The sequence below is a fragment of the Saimiri boliviensis genome, chromosome 10 (assembly GCF_048565385.1).
Source record: "Saimiri boliviensis isolate mSaiBol1 chromosome 10, mSaiBol1.pri, whole genome shotgun sequence".
NCBI classification, from domain to species: Eukaryota; Metazoa; Chordata; class Mammalia; order Primates; family Cebidae; genus Saimiri; species Saimiri boliviensis.
The window spans coordinates 6240020-6261089 of NC_133458.1; the positions used below are offsets into that span (position 1 = coordinate 6240020).

Genomic DNA, 21070 nt, shown 5'->3' on the forward strand with positions numbered 1-21070 from the left:
ACCATTTGTAACAAGGGGCCCCGAGTGTTCCTTTTGTAGATAACGTGCCCACCCTGAGACCTGTCAAGGAGGAGCTGCGGGGAGGCCTTGCCATGGGGTGCATGGTGCCGAGTGCACAGAGGACACCTCGGAGCAAGGCCCTGCCCGAGAGGGGCAGCACCACAGGGTGGGCTGGACGGGGCACAAAGGCACCACTGCGAGGCTGCGCACCAGAAGCCACAGACGAGTGTGGGGCACGCTGCTGGCCCTCAGCAGGCCTGGGCGATCTGGAGGGGAGCACCGCCTGTGCTGCGCCTTCCATACCTGCAAGGTGCTGAGACGCTGGGAGGAGTGGGCTGGGCCCGCCCTGGGGGTGCGTGGAAAAGGAAGTGCTCCCCAGAGCAAGACGCCCAGATCCCTTGGGGAAAGAAATGTGTGTCCCTCTGTCCCCGCTCTGCACGCAGCCCTGCAGACCAGCGTCCCGGTCACGTTCCAAGGGGCTAACGACAAAAAGGCCACCGGGCTCTGGGAACTGCACCAAGCCCTTTCCATGTGTCTCCCCTGCTAATCCCTCCAGCCACAAGAAGTGCACATCCCTACTCTCCTTCGAGTAAGGACAGAGAGTCAGAGTGACAGCGATTGGGTCACTTGCCCGGAATTGACTCAAGTCAACCCCAGGAGCACAGAGGGTACCCGTCAGTTCCCAGGAAACAGGGAGACTTGTGTGCTTGATACTAACAATGTGGTTTAAGGATGCTGTGGGTTGGAGTGCATCCCCCCAAAACTCACACGCTGAAGTCCTCATCCCCAGGCCCTCGGAATGTGACCTTATCTGGAAGCAGAATCACTGCAGATGAAAGTAACTGAGATGAGGTCACAGTGAAGTAGGGTGGGACCTGATTCCATATGACTGTGTCCTCAGAACAAGAGAAATCTGGACGCAGAAACAGGCACACAGGGAGAACACCACATGCAGAGAAAGCGGGCGATGCTGCCACAGGCCAGGGGACCACTGAAGCCAGGAGGGGCCGGAGACTGAGCCTCCCGCAGTGCCCTGAGGGGGAGTCCGACCCTGCCTACATCTTCACCTTAGACTTCTCACCTCCAAACTGTGACAAAATTGATTTCTGTTGTTTAAGCCACCTAGTTTGTATACTTTATTGCAATAGTCCCAGAAAACTAATACAGGTCTCCTCAACTATGTTCAAAATGTTCACAGTATCATCACATGTTCCAGGAGGGTCATGAGCATGGACCTCCCCATTCCCACCTTAAAAGCCATCTCAGGCCAGGCACAGTGGCTCACATCTGCAATACCAGCCCGTTGGGAGGCCCAGGCAGGTGCATCACTTGAAGTCAGGAGTTCAAGGCCAACCTGGCCAACGTGGTGAAACACCGTCTCTACATAAAAATACAGAAATTAGTCCAGCAGTCGCACCTATAATCCCAGCTACTCAGGAGGCTGAGGCACGAGAATCGCTGGCACCTGGGAGGCAGAGGTTGCAGTGAGCCAAGGTCGTGCCCCTGCACTCCAGCCTGGGCAACAGAGTGAGACTCTGTCTCAAATAAATAATTAAACAAATAAATAAGTAAATAAAAATAAAAGCCATCTCAGGCCCAGGGCAGTGATATAATTTACCCAGACCAGAGAACATGTCAGGCGCACAGTCAGGATGAGAACACAGGCCTCTGCCTTAATCTGAGGCTCTTTTCACAAACCCACAAGGCCACATTCGGGAACCTAAATTCTGTTAAAGAAAAATGTGTGGTATGGTAGACAGGCATTGAAGGTTTTATTTCAGTAGAGTAAACAGCAGTACCACAGCAAAGATTCAGGATTGAGGCCAGCATCTTTTGCACTGTGAGTCACAGAAAAACGTGGAGTGGACCGGCCACACCTTATTCAAACTTCCACTTTTCCAGTTGAGACCAAAGACAATGCTAGAGTGTATGTAATTCTGACACACAGTCTGCAACCCAGGAGGAGAAACTGTGACCTCTGCACCAATTGAACCCAAATGGCTGGGACTCAATCAGTGTCTGCCCGCTCCCCTCCTTCAGCCACCGCTTTCAATTTGGGACCCATGAGAGAAAGGTGCTCTCCTGACCCATCACACGAGGAGCCTGACGCTGGCGAGCCAGCCTTCAGCTCATGTCCCTACAGCCCCCTTCGGCACCCCCAAGCTTCCCTCTTCTCCATGACGCCTCCTGCTCCTGTGCCCCCAGGAGGCTGTGCCATGCAGCAGGACGGCACCCAGACCCTTGCAGAGCGGGCTCAGAGGAACAGCTTCTGCCCGTGTGTCCATTTATTCCCACACAACCATATTTCATCTTCTTTAGAACATATTACTTTTCCCAGAACTAAAAGGAAAGCCGTTTTCGTTAATTTCCCTCTGTGATCTCTGAAGAGGTGCTGCCATGAAGCAAAATAGACAAGGCGAGGCAAGATCACCATAGTCCCCTCCCGCAGGAAAGCAGCGGCCCAGGAGGCTGGGAACAAGGCAGTCACCCAAGTTCCAAATCGAAACAGTAATGATACAGAGAAACTGTCCACAAACACGATGCCCACTACAACTGCTCACAAGACCAGAGTCCAGATGGCAACATAACGAATCTGCTTGTATCATATGCACAGAGGAGCTTGTTTTCTGTAAGCAACTGACACTTAAGCTGGGCACAGCCGTGCACACCTGCAGTCCCAGCCACTTCGGAGCCTGAAGCAGGAGGATCGCTTGAGTTCAAGAGCAACCTGGGCAGCACAGGGAGATCACAAAGAAAGAGGAGGGAAAAAGCAACGGGGTGGGGAGGGGAAGGAAGGGAAACTGGAAGTGGGAGGGGAAAGAAGAGAAGGGAGGCTGGCTGTGGTGGTTCACACCTGTAATCCCAGCACTTTGGGAGGCTGAGGCAGGCAGACCACTTGAGGTCAGGAGTTCCAGACCAGCCTGATCAACATGGTGAAACCCCCTCTCTACTAAAAATGCAAAATTAGCCTTGCGTGGTGGTGGGCACCTGTAATTCCAGCTACTCGGGAGGCTGAGGCAGGAGAATCACTTGAACTTGGCAGGCAGAGGTGGTAGTGAGCCGAGATCAGGCCATTGTACTCCAGCCTGAGTGACAGAGAGTCCATGGGAAAAGAAAAAAAAAAAAAAGGAAGGAAGGGAAGGAAGAAGGAAAAGGAAAATCTGATGTCACCGTGATCACAACCATGCTTACAACCTCCCATTGGTTAATGCTGTCACAGTCACCAGCATCTGTACCTCCTTTCCCTTCGGGGTGTTTTGTTTCTATTTGAAATGGAATTCCAGTAGATGAAAATTATATCCTTTTCTAAAAGAGGTTGCTTAAGTGCATTCTGAAGAGAGTAACAGATTGAATTTCTCCATTATCTTAGATGAGTATGAGCATAAAAAAGAAATGAAAAATAACAAAAAGAAATGCCAAACAGTCCATTTTGTTAATTATAATCTTTCTGCTAAGTACCAAAGTACCCTCTGAAACATAAATTCTCCTTATTTATCACCAACCACTATCAAAAGCACAATGGTCCCTTCTCCTCAGACCACAACCAAATATCTCAAAGTTTAAAAAAAATTCCTTTTTAGAAACCAACTTCCCTCTCTCACTAAACACAGTCCACACAAGGAGTTCCTCCACAGATGCCCCATCTGAAGGCAGCATTTCATGGAGAACCCCATGTGATGGCTCCCTGACTCTGAGGTTCGGTCTGGAGGTGTGGTGGCCCCGACTCTGAGGTTCGGTCTGGAGGTGTGGTGGCCCCGACTCTGAGGTCTGGTCTGGAGGTGTGGTGGCCCCGACTCTGAGGTCTGGTCTGGAGGTGTGGTACCCCCAACTCTGAGATCTGGTCTGGAGATGTGGTGGCCCCAATTCTGAGGTCTGGTCTGGAGGTGTGGTACCCCTGACTCTGAGATCTGGTCTGGAGGTATGGTGGCCCCAACTCTGAGATCTGGTCTGGAGGTGTGGTGGCCCCAATTCTGAGGTCTGGTCTGGAGGTGTGGTGGCCCCGACTCTGAGGTCTGGTCTGGAGGTGTGGTACCCCTGACTCTGAGATCTGGTCTGGAGGTATGGTGGCCCCAACTCTGAGATCTGGTCTGGAGATGTGGTGGCCCCAATTCTGAGGTCTGGTCTGGAGGTGTGGTGGCCCCGACTCTGAGGTCTGGTCTGGAGGTGTGGTACCCCTGACTCTGAGATCTGGTCTGGAGGTATGGTGGCCCCAACTCTGAGATCTGGTCTGGAGATGTGGTGGCCCCAATTCTGAGGTCTGGTCTGGAGGTGTGGTACCCCTGACTCTGAGATCTGGTCTGGAGGTATGGTGGCCCCGACTCTGAGATCTGGTCTGGAGGTGTGGTGGCCCCAATTCTGAGGTCTGGTCTGGAGGTGTGGTGGCCCCGACTCTGAGGTCTGGTCTGGAGGTGTGGTACCCCTGACTCTGAGATCTGGTCTGGAGGTATGGTGGCCCCAACTCTGAGATCTGGTCTGGAGATGTGGTGGCCCCAATTCTGAGGTCTGGTCTGGAGGTGTGGTACCCCTGACTCTGAGATCTGGTCTGGAGGTATGGTGGCCCCGACTCTGAGATCTGGTCTGGAGGTGTGGTGGCCCCGATTCTGAGGTCTGGTCTGGAGGTGTGGTGGCCCTGACTCTGAGGTCTGGTGTGGAGATGTGGTACCCCCGACTGAGGTCTGGTCTGGAGGTGTGGTACCCCCGACTCTGAGGTCTGGTGTGGAGGTGTGGTACCACCGACTCTGAGGTCTGGTCTGGAGGTGTGGTGGCCCCGACTCTGAGGTCTGGTCTGGAGGTGTGGTACCCCCAACTCTGAGATCTGGTCTGGAGGTGTGGTGGCCCTGACTCTGAAATCTGGTCTGGAGGTGTGGTGGCCCCGATTCTGAGGTCTGGTCTGGAGGTGTGGTGGCCCCGACTCTGAGGTCTGGTCTGGAGGTGTGGTACCCCCGACTCTGAGGTCTGGTGTGGAGGTGTGGTACCCCCCGACTCTGAGGTCTGGTGTGGAGGTGTGGTACCACCGACTCTGAGGTCTGGTCTGGAGGTGTGGTGGCCCCGACTCTGAGGTCTGGTCTGGAGGTGTGGTACCCCCAACTCTGAGATCTGGTCTGGAGGTGTGGTAGCCCTGACTCTGAAATCTGGTCTGGAGGTGTGGTGGCCCCGACTCTGAGGTCTGGTCTGGAGGTGTGGTACCCCCGACTATGAGCTCTGGTCTGGAGGTGTGGTGGCCCCGATTCTGAGGTCTGGTCTAGATATTTGGCAGCTCCCACTCTGCAGTCTGGTCTGGAGGTGCGGTGGGGCGCATGGTCCAGGTCAGAGCCCCTGGGAAAGGCTCTGTGCCAAGTGCCCACAGGCCCCTGCTCAGGACACAGTGTGGCCCAGCATATGAACAGCTCTCAGGGCCCTGAGGAGGCAAATGTTTCCCTCTGCTAGCCGGAAGTGCCCTAAACACATCTCACCTTGGGGCCAGGTTTCCACTTCTCTGCTTTCCTGAGGGAAGGCGGGGGCAGCTGCTCGATAGGAAGCCACAGTCCTCGCTGGCCAGAAGCGAGCCATCGGTGTTGTTCCCCTCCGTGGGGCCACCTGTTTGACTCGTGTGTAACAGTGGCCTCGACTCTGTCTTATGAACACAGACTGGATTCTGATCCCATCAGCCCTTTCTCATCACAGGCATCAATCGCCTGCCTGGTAAAACGGGAGGATGGCAGAGGTGAACTTGTCAGTTGAGCGGTCTGTCTTTCTGCCCTCCCCACAAACTCATCTCTAATACTGGGGAATGGACACCAAGTCCAGTTCTTGATTCATTCAAGCTGGTCACACACATCACTGCGGGGTAGGGATGGAGCAGGCACAATTCCAGTGTTCACAGCCCCAGGCTTTCCAGAGCAATCTGCTGTAATGGTAAAGTTTAAATTAAATTACTTATATAAACACACAAGATGCATACCTCTTTGTGTGAATGCATCAGTGGTTTTATTTTTAAGAAAAGGGGGAAAAAACTGAAAATCTGTCCCTGGGTGTGGTTACTAAGCCCGATCCACACTACTGTGATTTCACCTCCAAGCGAAATCAAGCACCTACTTCACTCTGTCACAAATATACAACTTCTCAGAGCACTGGCACAATAAACAGTACACACATGATTACTAGTGGTTCAGTGATTAGCACTAAATTACAGGGGACACTCCCCACTGGAAACGATGCTGTTTATACAATCTCAGCACAAGGGCTGTCAGCTCTTTAAAAGTTACCCAACTGTAAATCAACCCGGATGAGAACTGCACATTACCAGAAAGTTTATAATGCTATTAATCTTTGCCATTAGGGGACATTAAGTTACACAGAGTATGGCAATCACATTCTTAAACTCTAATTCAGGAGAGTTCTAATTATATCATGCAATAATGTTTTGATTACCTATAAAGTTTAATTTATCATGGACATAAGACCTAATGAATAAATATGTAAGACATGCTAATTCAGCTCAAGAAAATGATTGCATAATCAGAACTGCCCATTCAGTATACCAACCTAATTAAGATAAAAGATGTCAGGGTAAAATATCAATTAGTCATTTGCACCTTTACAGCTCACAAAGTTGCTTCTCCAGCCAGCTTACTCCTAATGAGTATCTTTGTGTCTAGCTCCTTCTCTATGCTGTGCTATATCACAAGTTCTTTAATAGTTCCCAAATACCCCTGATCCTAGACAAATCACAGAAGCTTTTTTCCTACTAAACAAATAAAGCAGAGTAGGGGGTCGGGAGCGAAGACAAACTACTTCTAAATTTCACAGGAGAAATGGTCTTAATGGTACTTTCCTTTTTTTTTTTTTTTTTTGAGATGGAGTCTCACTCTGTCACCTAGGATGGAGTGCAGTGGCACGATCTCGGCTCACTGCAACCTCCACCTCCCAGGTACAAGCAATTCTCCTGCCTCAGCCTCCCAAGTAGCTGGGATTACAGGCGTGTGCCACCACGCCCAGCTAATTTTTGTATTTTTAGTAGAGACAGGTTTCACCATGTTGGCCAGGCTGGTCTTGAACTCCTGACCTTGTGATCCACCTGCCTCAGCCTCCCAAAGTGCTGGGATTACAGGCGTGAGCCAGTGCGCCCGGCAGGTACTTTCCATTTTAAAACTAAAAATGAGCCACATCCACTTGCTACATATTTTGGTACACTAAACTTCAAATGCTTGTTCCCTGCCCAGAGGGTGACATACAATTCCTCGATGGCTCCCCTGCTGCATCTACCAAACCTTGCGTCCTGTGTGCTGAGGTCATCTTTCTGGAACTGCTGTTAGAAAGCACAAGAGCTGTCCGGGCACAGTGGGTCATGCCTGTAATTCCAGCATTTTGGGAGGCCAAGGTGGGTGGATCATTTGAGGTCAGGAGACCAAGACTAGCCTGACCAACATAGTGAAATCCCATCTCTACTAAAGATAAAAAAAAAATTAACCAGGCATGGTGGCACACGCCTGTAGTTTCAGCTCCTCGGGAGGCTCAGGCAGGAGAATCACTTGAACCTGGAAGACAGAGGATGAAGTGCGCCAAGATCGTGCCACTGCACCAGACTGGGAGACAGAGTGCAACTCTGTCTCAAAAAAATAAACGAATGCACAAGATCAGCATTCTCAGGCAGCCCACCTCACCTCTCTCTTCCTCTGGGTCCGCTCCGCGACTCCAGAGAATCTAAGCTCCATCTCTTGGTAAAGCCTTCCAGGCGTTGCTGCTTTTGATGCAGCACACATTGAGGCACCCCCTCTTCTGTTAAAAATCTTGTGTGTCCCAGGACTTTGTTCTTAGGATAAAGACCAAAATGTGTAGCCCAGCCCCATTTGACAACTTTACCTCTTTTCTTGAACACCCCGCACACCCAGCCTTGTTTGTTTCTTAAAAAGCCAGGCTTCCTTCTGCTCCAGACATTTATCTTAGTGACTCACTAGATGTTGTGAACATTTTGCTATATCTGACCTACAGCAACAGTTAATTCTTTTTTTTTTTTTTCATTTTTTCTGATTATGGGATAATTCATTCTCCTGGTATTGTTCTCTGTAGTTGTTTAATTATAGAGAAAACGTTCATCACAATGGCCCTATATGCTGAGACAAAAATGTCAACTCAAGAGAAAAAATCAGTAGTAGAACAAGACTCCTCAGACTCGAAGTCCCAGTTGTGAAGGAAGATCAATTCTGAGACATAAAGAATATTATATATAAAATATCTAATTTATTTTATAGACTAATATACTTCATTATGTATACTGATTTACTTCTTTGAATTGAATTGATCTTGTTAAAATACACTATCTAGAGATAAGCACAATTTGGAAGCTAATGAACTTTGTAATACACACACACAGGCACACCAAAAACACAGTGGTTTAGAGCTATGCTACCCAGACTTTACTGTGCAGAGAAATAATCTGGGGATTTAATTAAAAATGCAAATTCTGACTCAGTCAGAATAGAACTGGTATGAGGAATGAGATTCTAGTTCTAACAAGCTATTTCAAGCTGTTAGGTTGCTACAAAAGTAATTGCATTTTTGCCATTAAATATAATTGCAAAAAACGCAATTACTTTTGCACCAACCTAATAGTATGTGCCTCTCCCCGCACTGCTCTCCCTTCACCCCGTGGCCTGGCAGCCTCTGTTCCTCTGGTGCTCTCAGCTCCGCCTCCCCTCAGGTGCCTCCCTCACACCCCTCACTCATGCCCCACTCCCGGCCTGCAGTGAGTTTCATGGCACCCTTTACCTCCTCTCCCGGGGCTTTGCAGTTTGCGATGATAATAGTGTGACTATGGGACCAATGTCCCTCTCTTCTGCTAGAATGGAAGCTCCACATCATCAGGATTGCAACCTCAGATGGGCGCTTAATAAATACGCGACCCAGAGCCCAGCAAGCATTCCTTCCACACATGCTCAGCACACATGGAAGGCCCCGGAACCTGCTATGGCCGCAGTTCCATACCCGCACATCCAGCCCCTCACATCAGCTTCCTGTGGCCCCTCACAGCTCATCTTTCTACCACATTCTCAGTCTGAGCAGCTGAGAAATGTGGGATCCTGGGACCATGAACTCCATTACTGCCTGCTACCATCATCTCAGTGGGTGAGGGGAAGACACAGACAGAGATGGAATGACTGACGTGAACACAAACGGAGGACCAACCAGTGGCAATGCCAGGGTCTGCACTCAGGATTCTGGGTGTCCCACTCTCTGCTCAATACCCCCAGCTCCTACAGTACTATTATAAAAATGGTGTACAGCTTACCACGTCAAAAACACCTCATCGTACAGTCACTATCGCCAGTCACAAATGAGAAGCAGAAAAAAGATGACTCAAGGTCAATGTACATCTGACCCCTAAATATTAAAAATACAGCCAATGTCATATCATTTGAATTTTGCAGGCCAGGCACAGTGGCTCACCCGCGTAATCCCAACACTTTGGGAGGCTGTGGTGGGAGGATCACATAAGGCCAAGAGTTTGGGCCACACAGCAAGACCCCTATCTCTACAAAAAATCAATTGGCCAGGCGTGGTAGTGTGTGATTGTAGTCCCAGCTACTTCGAAGTCTGGCAGGAGAATTGCCTGGACCCAGGAGGTTGAGGCTACAGTGAGCCATGATCATACCACCACACTCCAGCCTGGGTGACAGGGTGAGACCTCATCTCAATAAATAAATAAATTTTGCTTCACATCATAAACCCTTAGGTTTATTTTTTTTAATAATTTAAAGCTCTATTCCTCTCTTATTGATTAAAACTTTTTTTTTTTTTTTTGAGACAGAGTCTCACTCTGTCACCAGGCTGGAGTGCAGTGGTGCAATCTTGGTTCACTGCAACCTCCGCCTCCCAGGCTCAAGCTATTCTCCTGTCTCTGGGGTTACAGGTCTCCCAAGTAGCTGGGATTACCGGCATGTACCACCATGCCCAGCTGATTGTGTGTGTGTGTGTGTGTATGTGTGTGTGTGTGTGTGTGTGTTTAATACAGACGGGGTTTCATGGTGTTGGCCAGGCCGGTCTTGATCTGCTGACCTCGTGATCCACCTGCCTCGGCCTCCCAAAGTGCTGGGATTACGGCCATAATCCACCGTGCCCGGCCTGATTAAAATATTTAAAAATTTGAAATTCCTAGCAACAATATGATATTAATGACTATATGCATATATGATTATACACACATATAAAAAAAATCCAAAGCACCCAAAACTAAAAACGAAAAAATAAAACCTGAGAAGTCAACCTGCAGAGAATGAACCACTGCTTACTTTTGAGAAACCAATAGAGGGTCAACAGAGCTAATATTTTAAAACCAAAAAAAACTTTCGCGGTAACACTAAGATCAAGCTATAGTTTCTTTTCCTCTTTTTAAAAAGATTTATTTCTGTCTGACCAAGTGAAATTGATGTAATTGCCAATTAGAGCCCCCATGCAATTATTTTGCCAATCAATTTATATTTCTATATAATAAGGCTGACAGTTACTTTTAAAGGAAACATTATGAAATATCCTTCAATGAAGTAAAGAATTATTTAACAGATAAATATTCTTAATGGGCCTCTCTTACGGTTTTCAATAAGCTGTGCACTTGATTAACCCCACAAGCCTGTCTGGCACAATCGTAATTTCTACAAATGAGATAGAAAGGAGGGATCATAAAGAATGAATTAATCACCAAACGAGCTGCACTTCAGTCACATGAGAGCTCATTATTCATATGAGTAAAGTTGAGGAATGAGCTACGACCACCATAAAACACAGCCACGTCTTCAAGGATTCTGCAGGGTGATTGCTCCACCAGCCTCTGGCTGAGGGCACCACAGACATTGGCCAGAGTGCAGGGAAACCCACTACAGGGCGGGCTGTAGCCTCAGACAGGCTTGATCCTCCACTCTTCAGGTTCCTGAAACCCTCCTGGAGTCCAAGCCCGGGAGTCAAGAGTTTATGATACCGTTAAACTCTTTTTTTTTTAGCCAGAGTCTCACTCGGTCACCCAGGCTGGAGTGCGGTGGCACAATCTCAGCTCACTGCATCTTCCACCTCCCAGGTTCAAGCAATTCTCCTGCCTCAGCCTCCCAAGTAGCTGGGATTACAGGCATGCACCACCATGTCCCGCTGATTTTTGTATTTTTAGTAGAGACAGGGTTTCACCATGTTGGCCAAGCTGGTCTTGAACTCCTGATTTCATGATCCGCCTGCCCTGGCCTCCCAAAGTGCTGGGATTACAGGCGTGAGTCACCGCACCCAGCCCCCACTAAACTCTTAAGGTAACGATAACAACATCTGAGGCACTCAAACTCTTTCTACTCCACTATCTGATAAAATCATGGCACAGACTCGTGTCACTGGGTTTCACCACCTGGCCTCTCACCAGTTGCTATGACCTACCTCTACAAGACTGGTGAAAATACATTAAATATGACTCCTCGGCTTCCTGGCTGTGTGGTTTTGGCATGTTGTTGAATTTCTTTCAGCCACAGCTTTCCCATCTGGAAAACGGGAATAGCAATACCAGCTTCACAGGGTTGTGGGTCAGATGAGAGGGGGCTGTGCAGCACCACGCCCAGCACAGAGCATTCCGGCACAGTGCCCAGCTCACATTCGGTGCTCAGCTCCTGCCACCCCCCAGACTGAGGCAGGACTTCAGCAGCTGAACCAGTCTGGCTCTCGTCTCCACCCCCACAGCCTCCTGCATGGGCCAGCACCCACCATACAATCCATCCAATGCCCTTCTCTGCAAATTCCCTATATTCTTCCATTTCCAGTGAATTCAATCTCTGCACAATGACCACTCCGATGACTCTCCACCTCCGAAATCTTAATCCAGCATCGTTCTTCAGGACCACAAGCTCCTAATCTTGAAGCCCAGGGCCTCCAGTTCTCAGATGCCTCCATTCCTCCCAATCTCTCGTCTCCCTCTGCTCCCCGCCCTACTTGGGAGTTTGTGGTCAATCATGTTAGCAACAGAGAACCCCGTCTACACCTGCCCCCATGACACCTGCTCCATCCACCATCACACTTGCCTGGCAAAACCTGAGCCCCAACCCCTAAGAAAGCCTCTACCTTCTTCCCTCCTGCATTTGGGTTACATGGAAGTGGAAACTCAACAGGAGAGAGTCCGCCAGCCACCTGCAGTTGGTCAGTGCAAGCACTGGGTACCTTCTGTGTTTCTCCTTCCTCCCTCCGTCAGGGATGCGGTCACCTCCCCCTCCTCAGCAGCTCTGATAAGAGTCCCTTTCTACCGCTCCCACTTCAGTAGCCTCCACCTCTCTCGCTGTGATTTCTCCCCAACCCTCACCAGATGCAGAAAGAAACTCATAAGCTTCGTGTTCCTTAAGCCCATCTTGGATTAAAAGTTCATAAAACTGAAGCTAAAGCCCTCAGGAGCAGCTGATGAGTATCCCCAAAGAAGTGAGAGGCTGTTCCCACAGGGGTTTTGTGCTGGAAAGAGCAGCTCTAAGCCAGCCATCATCTTGTTAGAAAGGTAACGTTTGTCAAATATTCACATACTATTTGCCAGATTTTTTAAACTTAAGGCCATTCGTATAATATTCTCACCATCATAAAGCTGAGTTTACGTCTAAATCTATTAAATATGGGAAAGCAACTTCCTGCGCCTTTTAAGGTCTCGCTCTGCAGCCCAGGCTGGAGTATGTGGCACGACCCTGGCTCCTGCAGCCTTGAACACCTGTGCTCAATGGATTCTCCCACCTCTGCCTCCCCAGTAGCAGGATTACAGGTACTCGTCACCACACCTGGCTTCTGCACTATTGAAAGTGTTAATAGTCCTAAAGACTGTAGACTTGTAATTTTACAATTTAACGAATATATTTGGTGAAATGTTTTTTATAAAGAACTGCTCATTTGGAGTTATAATTCTGTCATGGGAGGTCGACTCTACCCATTAACTATAGGAATGCTGACTCATTTCTATATTATGATCTAGAGCTAATTCATTCAACCTGAAAAAAAGGTATGTGCAGATTTTATCAAAATTACTAACTTAACTGTCAACGTTTTTCTTCCCTATAAAGTGACTGATGCACATTGCAGAATCACAGTTCATTTCTATATAAGGTATCTGCCAGGCTTACTGAATAAACAAAAAATTGTAACTCACCTCTATTAACAGCAAAAGGACCACTGCAATTCTCCCGCAGATGAGCAAACAGAAAATAGGATCTTATTTGCTTAAGGAACAGCAGAATTCATATTCAGATCTTCCGGAGTCAAAAACCCTTCCTTCTGCTCACTGCCTTTCACATCCAGCTACACTGGCATTGCCTAAGGGGTTTAAAAACAAAAAGCAAAAACTGAATGCTCTCCCTGGGGTCCCTATTCTGATCCTCTTAATCTGGGATGGATCTTGGTTGAGGTTGGGAACCACAGCACCATACCTGTCACATTCTAATGGATCATTCTATCCTGTCAATGTAGGTTTAAAACAAAATATTCTCCTACAGTCCTTTAAGCTGACAAGCAGAAGTACAATCTCCAAGATCACCTTGTTCCAAACAAGGAACGTGGAAGCTTTGGGTGTCCGGTGGTGGAAGGGCAGGTTACCCAGCTCTAGCTTAGCCGGCTGACACAGCACTGACGTGCAGAGTGCTGTTATTCCCAGGATTTGGAAAAGGTGTAGCAAAGCGCCTGCCCGTGCACAAATGCAGAGCAGAGGCGGAATAGCAGCGCCCACTGTGAGATGTGTGGAAAGCATGCTGAACTGAGTGGGGTGGGCTGAAGGTGGGAGCATCAGGTGGGTCCCTGAATAACACAGACCTAAGAGGAAAATGGTGTTAGAAGGAATAACTGTCACTGCCATGTTCAGGGTGCAAAGGTGTGACCAAAGGCAGGCAGACCCATAGGGAACTTGATGGAATAAAATGGCTGGAAGATCACGAGAAGCCAATGGTCCAGCAACCCCAAGAAGCAGCAAATCCCCAAGGGAATGCAGAGAAACACTGGATGAGGGGAGAACTAGGTGGTACCAGACTCGACGGGGGAGACTGAGGACCTAGCACAGTGACAATAGAAGAGACTTGGTAAACTGAGGTTTGGTAAACTCAGATTTTACCACACTGAGTTCAATATTAAACTTATTTCTAAACTCAAATAATAACATCACATTTTTTGTGCCTGTTTTTGTTTTAAGAAATGGGTCCTCACTCTGTCACCCAGGCTGAATGCAGTGGCTCAACCCTAGCCTGCTGCAGCCTTGGCCTCCTGGACTCAAGTGATCCTCCTGCCTCAGACTTCTGAGGAGCTGGGATTTCAGGCACACACCACTGCACCTGGCTACACTTCTTTATGGAGGAAAATTTTGTGAGAACAAAACATACTTCATTCATTGCCTTTGAGAGTGAAAGTAAGGAAAAAAAAAACATAAAAAAACATACTTCACAACTTAGAATACCGTAAGTAACAATTTTTCAAGTAACATAATTATAAGAATTATATGAAGAGTGAAATAAATCTAAATCATCTATTAATTGAGCAAATTACCTTTCAAGCTAGAAATCCATTCGGCAAACATCAGAGTAGTTACTGAAAGCTTACAGCCATGAATCCTGAATTTCTAGGAAAGAACATCAGAAATCATTAGGCACTCCTTCCCACTATACCCCAGATACAAAAACCATCTCTGACGGGTTATCCAGACCCACACCACTGCAGAGCAGGCCATCCACATCACTCAGAAAAAGAAATTTCCTGGCCAGGTGCAGTGGCTCACGCCTGTAGTACCAGCCCTTTGGGAGGCCGAGGCGGGCAGATCACCTGAGGTCGGGAGTTCAAGACCAGCCTGACAAACATGGAGAAACCCCATCTCTACTAAAAGTACAAAATTAGTTAGGTGTGCTGACGGGCACCCATAATCCCAGCTGCTCGGGAGGCTGAGGCAGGAGAATCACTTGAACACAGGAGGCAGAAGTTGCAGTGAGCCAAGATCGTTCCATTGCACTCCAGCCTGGGCAACAGGAGTGAATCTCCATCCACCCTCCCAACCAAAAAAAAAACAAATTTCCTTCCACAAACTTGGTGTTAATCAAATCCTCCAATGATGTAAAACAGAAGCACAGCAACAAGGGAGAAAACCAAAAGACCACCACACTACAGCAGAAAGATATTTATAAATATTCTAACAGCTTTTATTACAATGGTGCAAGGGAGTATTTCATCCAACACTCACCGACAACAAACCATCATCTTCTATAAAACAGCTCCAGAAAGTTCAAACAAAAAAACTAAAAGATACATGATCCGTAGTAATTCTCATACAATACAGTTTAGTGTTCAAACTTCATGTCACTCCAATAAAGTATAATCATTTTCTAGCAAACGTGGCAAAAAAGTTTGCTGTTTTATTTGTTTGCCTATAAACATATCAGAACATGCCTCACAATTAAAAACTTTGGATTACAGCACTCCATGACATCAATATCTATTCGTGCTTAGTATCAGCCAGTTGTACCAAATACCATAAAATACAAAATGATAGGAAATATAAACATCGATTTGTATTTCAAGTTTAAACATTTTATTTACAAAAATAGGCTGGGAGGAAAAGGGTTTGTGCCCCCACATTCTCTCCTGGTGCACAATGATTTTGTGCCATTTTCTAAGGTTGTTTTCTCTGACGATTTCCAAAGTCACATTTGGAATCCTTCAGAATTGTATTTGTCAGCTAGCAGCTCGGAGGAGGAGGGCGGGGGAGGAGGGCGGAGGAGGAGGGGGAGGGCGGAGGAGGAGGGAGGAGGAGGAGGAGGAGGAGGGGGAGGGCGGAGGAGGGGGGAGGAGGGGGGGGAGGAGGAGGCGGAGGCGGAGGAGGAGGAGGGGGAGGGGGGAGGGCGGAGGAGGAGGGAGGAGGAGGAGGAGGAGGAGGAGGAGGGGGAGGGCGGGGGAGGGGGAGGGGGGAGGGGGGAGGGGGGAGGGGGGAGGAGGAGGAGGGGGGGAGGAGGGGGGGGAGGAGGAGGGGGGGAGGAGGAGGCGGAGGCGGAGGAGGAGGAGGGGGAGGGAGGAGGAGGAGGAGGGGGAGGGAGGAGGAGGAGGGAGGAGGAGGAGGAGGAGGAGGGGGAGGGAGGAGGAGGAGGAGGGAGGAGGAGGAGGAGGAGGGGGAGGGAGGAGGAGGAGGGAGGAGGAGGGGAAGGGCGGGGGAGGGCGGAGGAGGGGGGAGGAGGAGGAGGAGGAGGAGGAGAGGAAGAAGAGGGGGAGGAAGAGGAGGAGGAAGAGGGCGGGCGAGGGAGGAGGCTGGCAGACAGCGTCGGCACACGGATAAATGGCTTTGACGGAAGGACCCGCGCCGCGCCTCATGCACCGGCAATGCAAGCGGGCTGCTCGGCAGCAACGCCGACGTCACTATTTACAGAACGGCGGCCTTCTCTGGGTTCTGAAGGACACTTGTTCCCCAACGTGACACCATCAGACGACGCTTTCAGGCAGACACTAGGACATGACTCCGAAGACGGGGTTGTGGCGGCAGATGCTGGGCCCGTACTCTTCATAGTCCTTCTTGGTGTGGCAGACCTGAAAGAACTCCGGCTAGCAGAGGCAACAGGCAGAAGGAGAGAACGCACTTCAGAGGAGACTCGACGGAAAGCTGCCACCACGCAGGCAAGACACTCTTCTCACCCCAGCCTCCACCCTGCCCGCGGGACCACTGCTGTAAGACTTACCTCTTTGATGAACTGAACTACTAAACGGGGGGTTATTTTACTTTTTAAAAGTTGTGTCAGCCTCTATCTTCTTAGGACCAACCAAATGCTGCTCTCCCACTAACAACGTGTGAGCTATTCACAAATTTGAGGGGGGAAAATAATAATTATTTGGAAAAGTCACCGGAATTAATGATTAATGCGGGTTTTTTTTAGATTATGTTTGGATTCCACTTATCTTGTTATCTGTAACCCCTAATTACCAAGGATACTTGATAAATGTGTTGTGTGATTATTAAGATATAGTTTATTCAGGGCCAGGCACACTGGTTCACGCCTGTAATCCCAGCACTTTAAGAGGCCAATGCGGGTGGATCACCTGAGGTCAGGAGTACGAGACCAGCCTGGCCAACATGGTGAAACTCCATCTCTACTAAAAATACAACCAAAAAAATCAGCCAGACATGGTGGTAGGCGCCTATAATCCCAGCTACCTGGGAGGCTGAGGCAGGAGAATTGCTTAAACTCAGGAGGCAGAGGTTGCAGTGAGGCAAGACCACACCACTGCACTCCAGCCTAGGCGACAGAGTGAGACAGAGTGAGACTCTGTCTCAAAAAGAAAAATAAATAAATAAATTATATTTATATAGTTTATATCTACAGAATTGTCTGTTTAGAGCACACACTATGTCACCTTCATAGACAATATTTGCCCAAACTCAACAGCGAGCACGGGAATGGAAACACAGAGCCCTTGAGAGAGGGACTTACAGTTGAGGCCAGCATGGAGCCTCCGAACCATACGGCATAGCGCTGCATGTGATGCGTGACCACCTGCACCTCCACAGGCTTCGGCTGGAAGAGAAAGCAGCTCTCACTTACTGCACACGCGCAGACACATCTGTGATCCAGTCACCCTCCAGCTGACCCGACCACGGCTTCGCCCGGGGTCACCCCCAACTCAGTGGCACAAGTACAACCTCACACCTAGCACTCAGTGACCCTCTGCCTCTGCTGCCAAATCCCCTGCCAGATCTAGCACAATTCCAGCCCCGGGGGCGCAAAGGAACACGGTACGCCAGGCCAGCAGAACCGCCCTCTCACAACACTGAGGGCATAAAGTACAAAAGCACAAAATCCAAGCAACTAACCTCACTGTTTTTTTTTTTGACCAAACATTTCAGATGTTCTGCCACTGCAGGGTTCATCCCAAATAAGACTGACCGTCCCCAAAATACGAAAAGCAGTGGTGCTTTCCCAGCAGTGGACTCGTGCACTCTCTTCCTGGCCCCCAGCTCTCCTATCCAAGCCTGCTCTTGGTTAGAAGCCCAAGATAATCACCAGCTGCCTGAGAATTACTATCTTGGAGAGACGCCTTGTAACTCCCTGCTAACATTAGTTATTTTCGTTTAATGAGAACATTTCCGGAGGACATGAGAACATCCTTACCATAAATTAGTACTATCTCCTGGGGACACTGGTCATTACGCCCCACGTCGTGGAGTACGACACATAAGGCAACTGCTGGCAGGTATGACCAGGGAGACTGTGAAGCTGCTATGGCTGTGTCACCAGGATCATAGGTCTGAACCACCAGCCTGGAAGAAGCTCCGGCAGCAAACCTCCGTGGTAATGTCACAGTGCAGCTCAGAAAGTGACACACATTTGTTTTTCTTCCACGTGGCCCAGATAAACTCTTGCGTCAGGAAGGCCCAAGTCAGGCCCAGCACAGAAACCACCCTCCTCCCCCGGCACTGCTTGGAGGCCCCTGGCTCCTACCTTGATCCTCCCGCCGCTGAGCTCCTCACTGAGCCTCAGCCTGGCATCCACTACTCTCTTCAAATCTCTCTGCAGTCGGCGTCCGAAATCCCTGAACATGGTGGAGCCTCCTGAGAGAACGACATTCTACAAGACACAAAGTAGAGGGAGACTTGGGTAAAATCACCCACCCACAACAGAACCCCACAGGCCCAATCGCTTGTGGGCGTGACACACTGGCCCTATGAAACACGAACAGAAGCAAAGTTAATGCCATTGGAAAAATGTAGATTTCTTTTTTTATGGTGACAGCAATGTGTCACAAACGGCTCCTGAATCCTTTCCTCCATTACAGCAAAGCAAAAACAAGGCGATTCTGCTCCCTCACGCTCCCCCTGCCTACCCCTCACAAGGACCAGGAAGCCACAAGTAACAACAGAAACTGTCCAGCTGACTTGAGCCACATGACCACTGGCTCTCCCTTTGCTTTGCCTTAACCATCACCAGGGGAAAGTCTTCTAATTGATGCTTGAAGCCTCTTAGAAGGACGATCTTGGAAGAAAGCATCCAAGTTACCCAAAGAAACGTTCTCCGGTGAGCCACCCAGCCAGCACTGCCCTCCAGTGGCAGGACTCGCTCAGTGGCCACACAGAAGCTCGGTGTGGGCCGAGGAAGGGGAAGCACCTGCCTGCCCCACTCCCTCTGCCCAGAACTTCAGCCAGCCCTCTGTCCAGTGTTGTCCATGCTGCCCGCCTGTCAGTCATCCACACTATCAGCTCCTGACCTGCAGCCACTGCCATCCTCATGGCTTGATGGCCCAGGTCACCCAAGCAGCCAGTCCTCTTCTGATGCATGTCAGAGGCTACAGTGGCCTAACCTACGTCACTCACCTCTCGCTCTCTCACCACGGGCTCTGCATCATCTCTCACCCTCACAAGACCAGGAAGGGTGAGCATGTACAGTAAGATATTTAGACAGAGAGAGAGAGACCACATTTACATAACTGTTCCTATAGTATATTGTTATAGTAATTATTCTATTTCATTATTAGTTATTGCTGTTCAAAATCTCTTACTATGCCTAATTTCTAAATTAAACGTTATCATGGGTATGTATGTACAAGAAATATAGGATTTGGTACTAGCTGCAGTTTCAGGCACCCACTGGGGGATCTTGAACCGTATCCCCCACTGACAAGGGGGAATTACATATCTCCTGATTGAATTTTCTTAGAGAAAACACCAAATGAGAAAACTACATAAGGAAATTAATCCTTCAAGGAGTCAAAAAGCCCTACTTGCCTTAAGACCCTCTAAATATGTTAGCTCTTCCCAAGTTCCTGACCAACTGTAGAACTCTGTTTTCAGGCACTCCTCCCACTCACTGTGTGCGTGAACAGTGAGTCCCTCACCAAGTTTACAGGTAAGCAGAAGTCACAAGGAATCAGTATGGGAAAAAATGCACTTTTCTGTCCCCAGCAACCCAGGTTCTAAGTTGTATGGTGTGAAAGCAGTCCACTCCTGCTTACAGCTGTCTGGGGGAAAGACAGCCAGGACAGACTGGACAGGGATCATTTTTCTCTCATGCCAACTCCTAGAACTGCTGTGACAACACTCACGTATACTCAGGATTAGACAGTTGAAGTCAGAGCAGGAAGAATAAAAGGGGGCAGGACCCATGGGAAGCCACCAGGGATCTGGCCTTCCACCTGGAAAAGTGACCAGGGATCTGACCTTCCACCTGGGAAAGCCACCAGGGACCTGGCCTTCCACCTGGAAAAGCGACCAGGGATCTGGCCTTCCACCTGGGGAAGCCACCAGGGACCTGGCCTTCCACCTGGGGAAGCCACCAGGGATCTGGCCTTCCACCTGGAAAAGCGACCAGGGATCTGGCCTTCCACCTGGGGAAGCCACCAGGGACCTGGCCTTCCACCTGGAAAAGCGACCAGGGATCTGGCCTTCCACCTGGGGAAGCCACCAGGGACCTGGCCTTCCACCTGGGGAAGCCACCAGGGATCTGGCCTTCCACCTGGAAAAGCGACCAGGGATCTGGCCTTCCACCTGGGGAAGCCACCAGGGACCTGGCCTTCCACCTGGAAAAGCGACCAGGGATCTGGCCTTCCACCTGGGGAAGCCACCAGGGACCTGGCCTTCCACCTGGGGAAGCCACCAGGGATCTGGCCTTCCACCTGGCGAAGTGACCAGGGATCTGGCCTTCCACCTGAAGAAGCCACCAGGGACCTGGCCTTCCACCTGGCGAAGTGACCAGGGATCTGGCCTTCCACCTGAAGAAGCCACCAGGGACCTGGCCGTCCACCTGGGGAAGTCACCAGGGACCTGGCCTTCCACCTGGGATCTGCTCCAATTCTACCCTGAGTGTCTGTAAAAGAGAAATTTCACCTCTGATTACCTACCAACAGCAGATGTTTCATAAATCATCTAACATGCTGTAGCTGCTCAGCTTCTAAGATGAAAAGGTCGTCAGGGGCTAAAGAAGCTGTGTCCAACCCCTTGAATCCAACAACATTTTTGTTTAACTGTAGTGAATGCCAAAAAAATTATGCACAGGACCTTTTTATTAGCTTGCCAGCTATCAATAGCGTTAGTGTATTTTATGTGTAGCCCAAGACAATTCTTCTTCTAATGTGGCCTAGGAAAGCTAAAAGG

General features: G+C 49.3%; 1 protein-coding gene and 1 long non-coding RNA gene across 9 annotated transcripts in view; both read right to left on the minus strand.

Annotated features, from left to right (window-relative positions):
* LOC141579999 (uncharacterized) overlaps window positions 1-15725 on the minus strand; it is a 504242-nt gene extending 488517 nt beyond the window's left edge. For both annotated transcript variants that reach the window (XR_012511983.1, XR_012511984.1), the window contains exons 1-2: window positions 14500-15725; window positions 13121-13284 (exon numbers count right to left, since the gene is read on the minus strand). This is a non-coding gene — a long non-coding RNA (uncharacterized LOC141579999). The remainder of the gene's footprint in view (window positions 1-13120; window positions 13285-14499) is intronic.
* Window positions 15726-16122: 397 nt separating this feature from the next.
* Window positions 16123-21070, minus strand: part of ACTR3B (actin related protein 3B) — a 103940-nt gene continuing 98992 nt past the window's right edge. For 5 of the 7 annotated variants that reach the window (XM_074378870.1, XM_039472908.2, XM_074378872.1 and 2 more), the window contains 3 exons: window positions 18426-18551; window positions 17418-17501; window positions 16124-16533 (listed from right to left, as the gene is read on the minus strand). In XM_074378870.1, coding sequence (XP_074234971.1) covers window positions 16438-16533; window positions 17418-17501; window positions 18426-18551 — 306 coding nt within the window. In that variant the 3' untranslated portion in view covers window positions 16124-16437. Of the gene's footprint in view, window positions 16534-17417; window positions 17502-18425; window positions 18552-21070 lie in introns of all 7 variants that reach the window. The other 2 variants (XM_074378866.1, XM_074378868.1) reach the window with 1 other exon arrangement.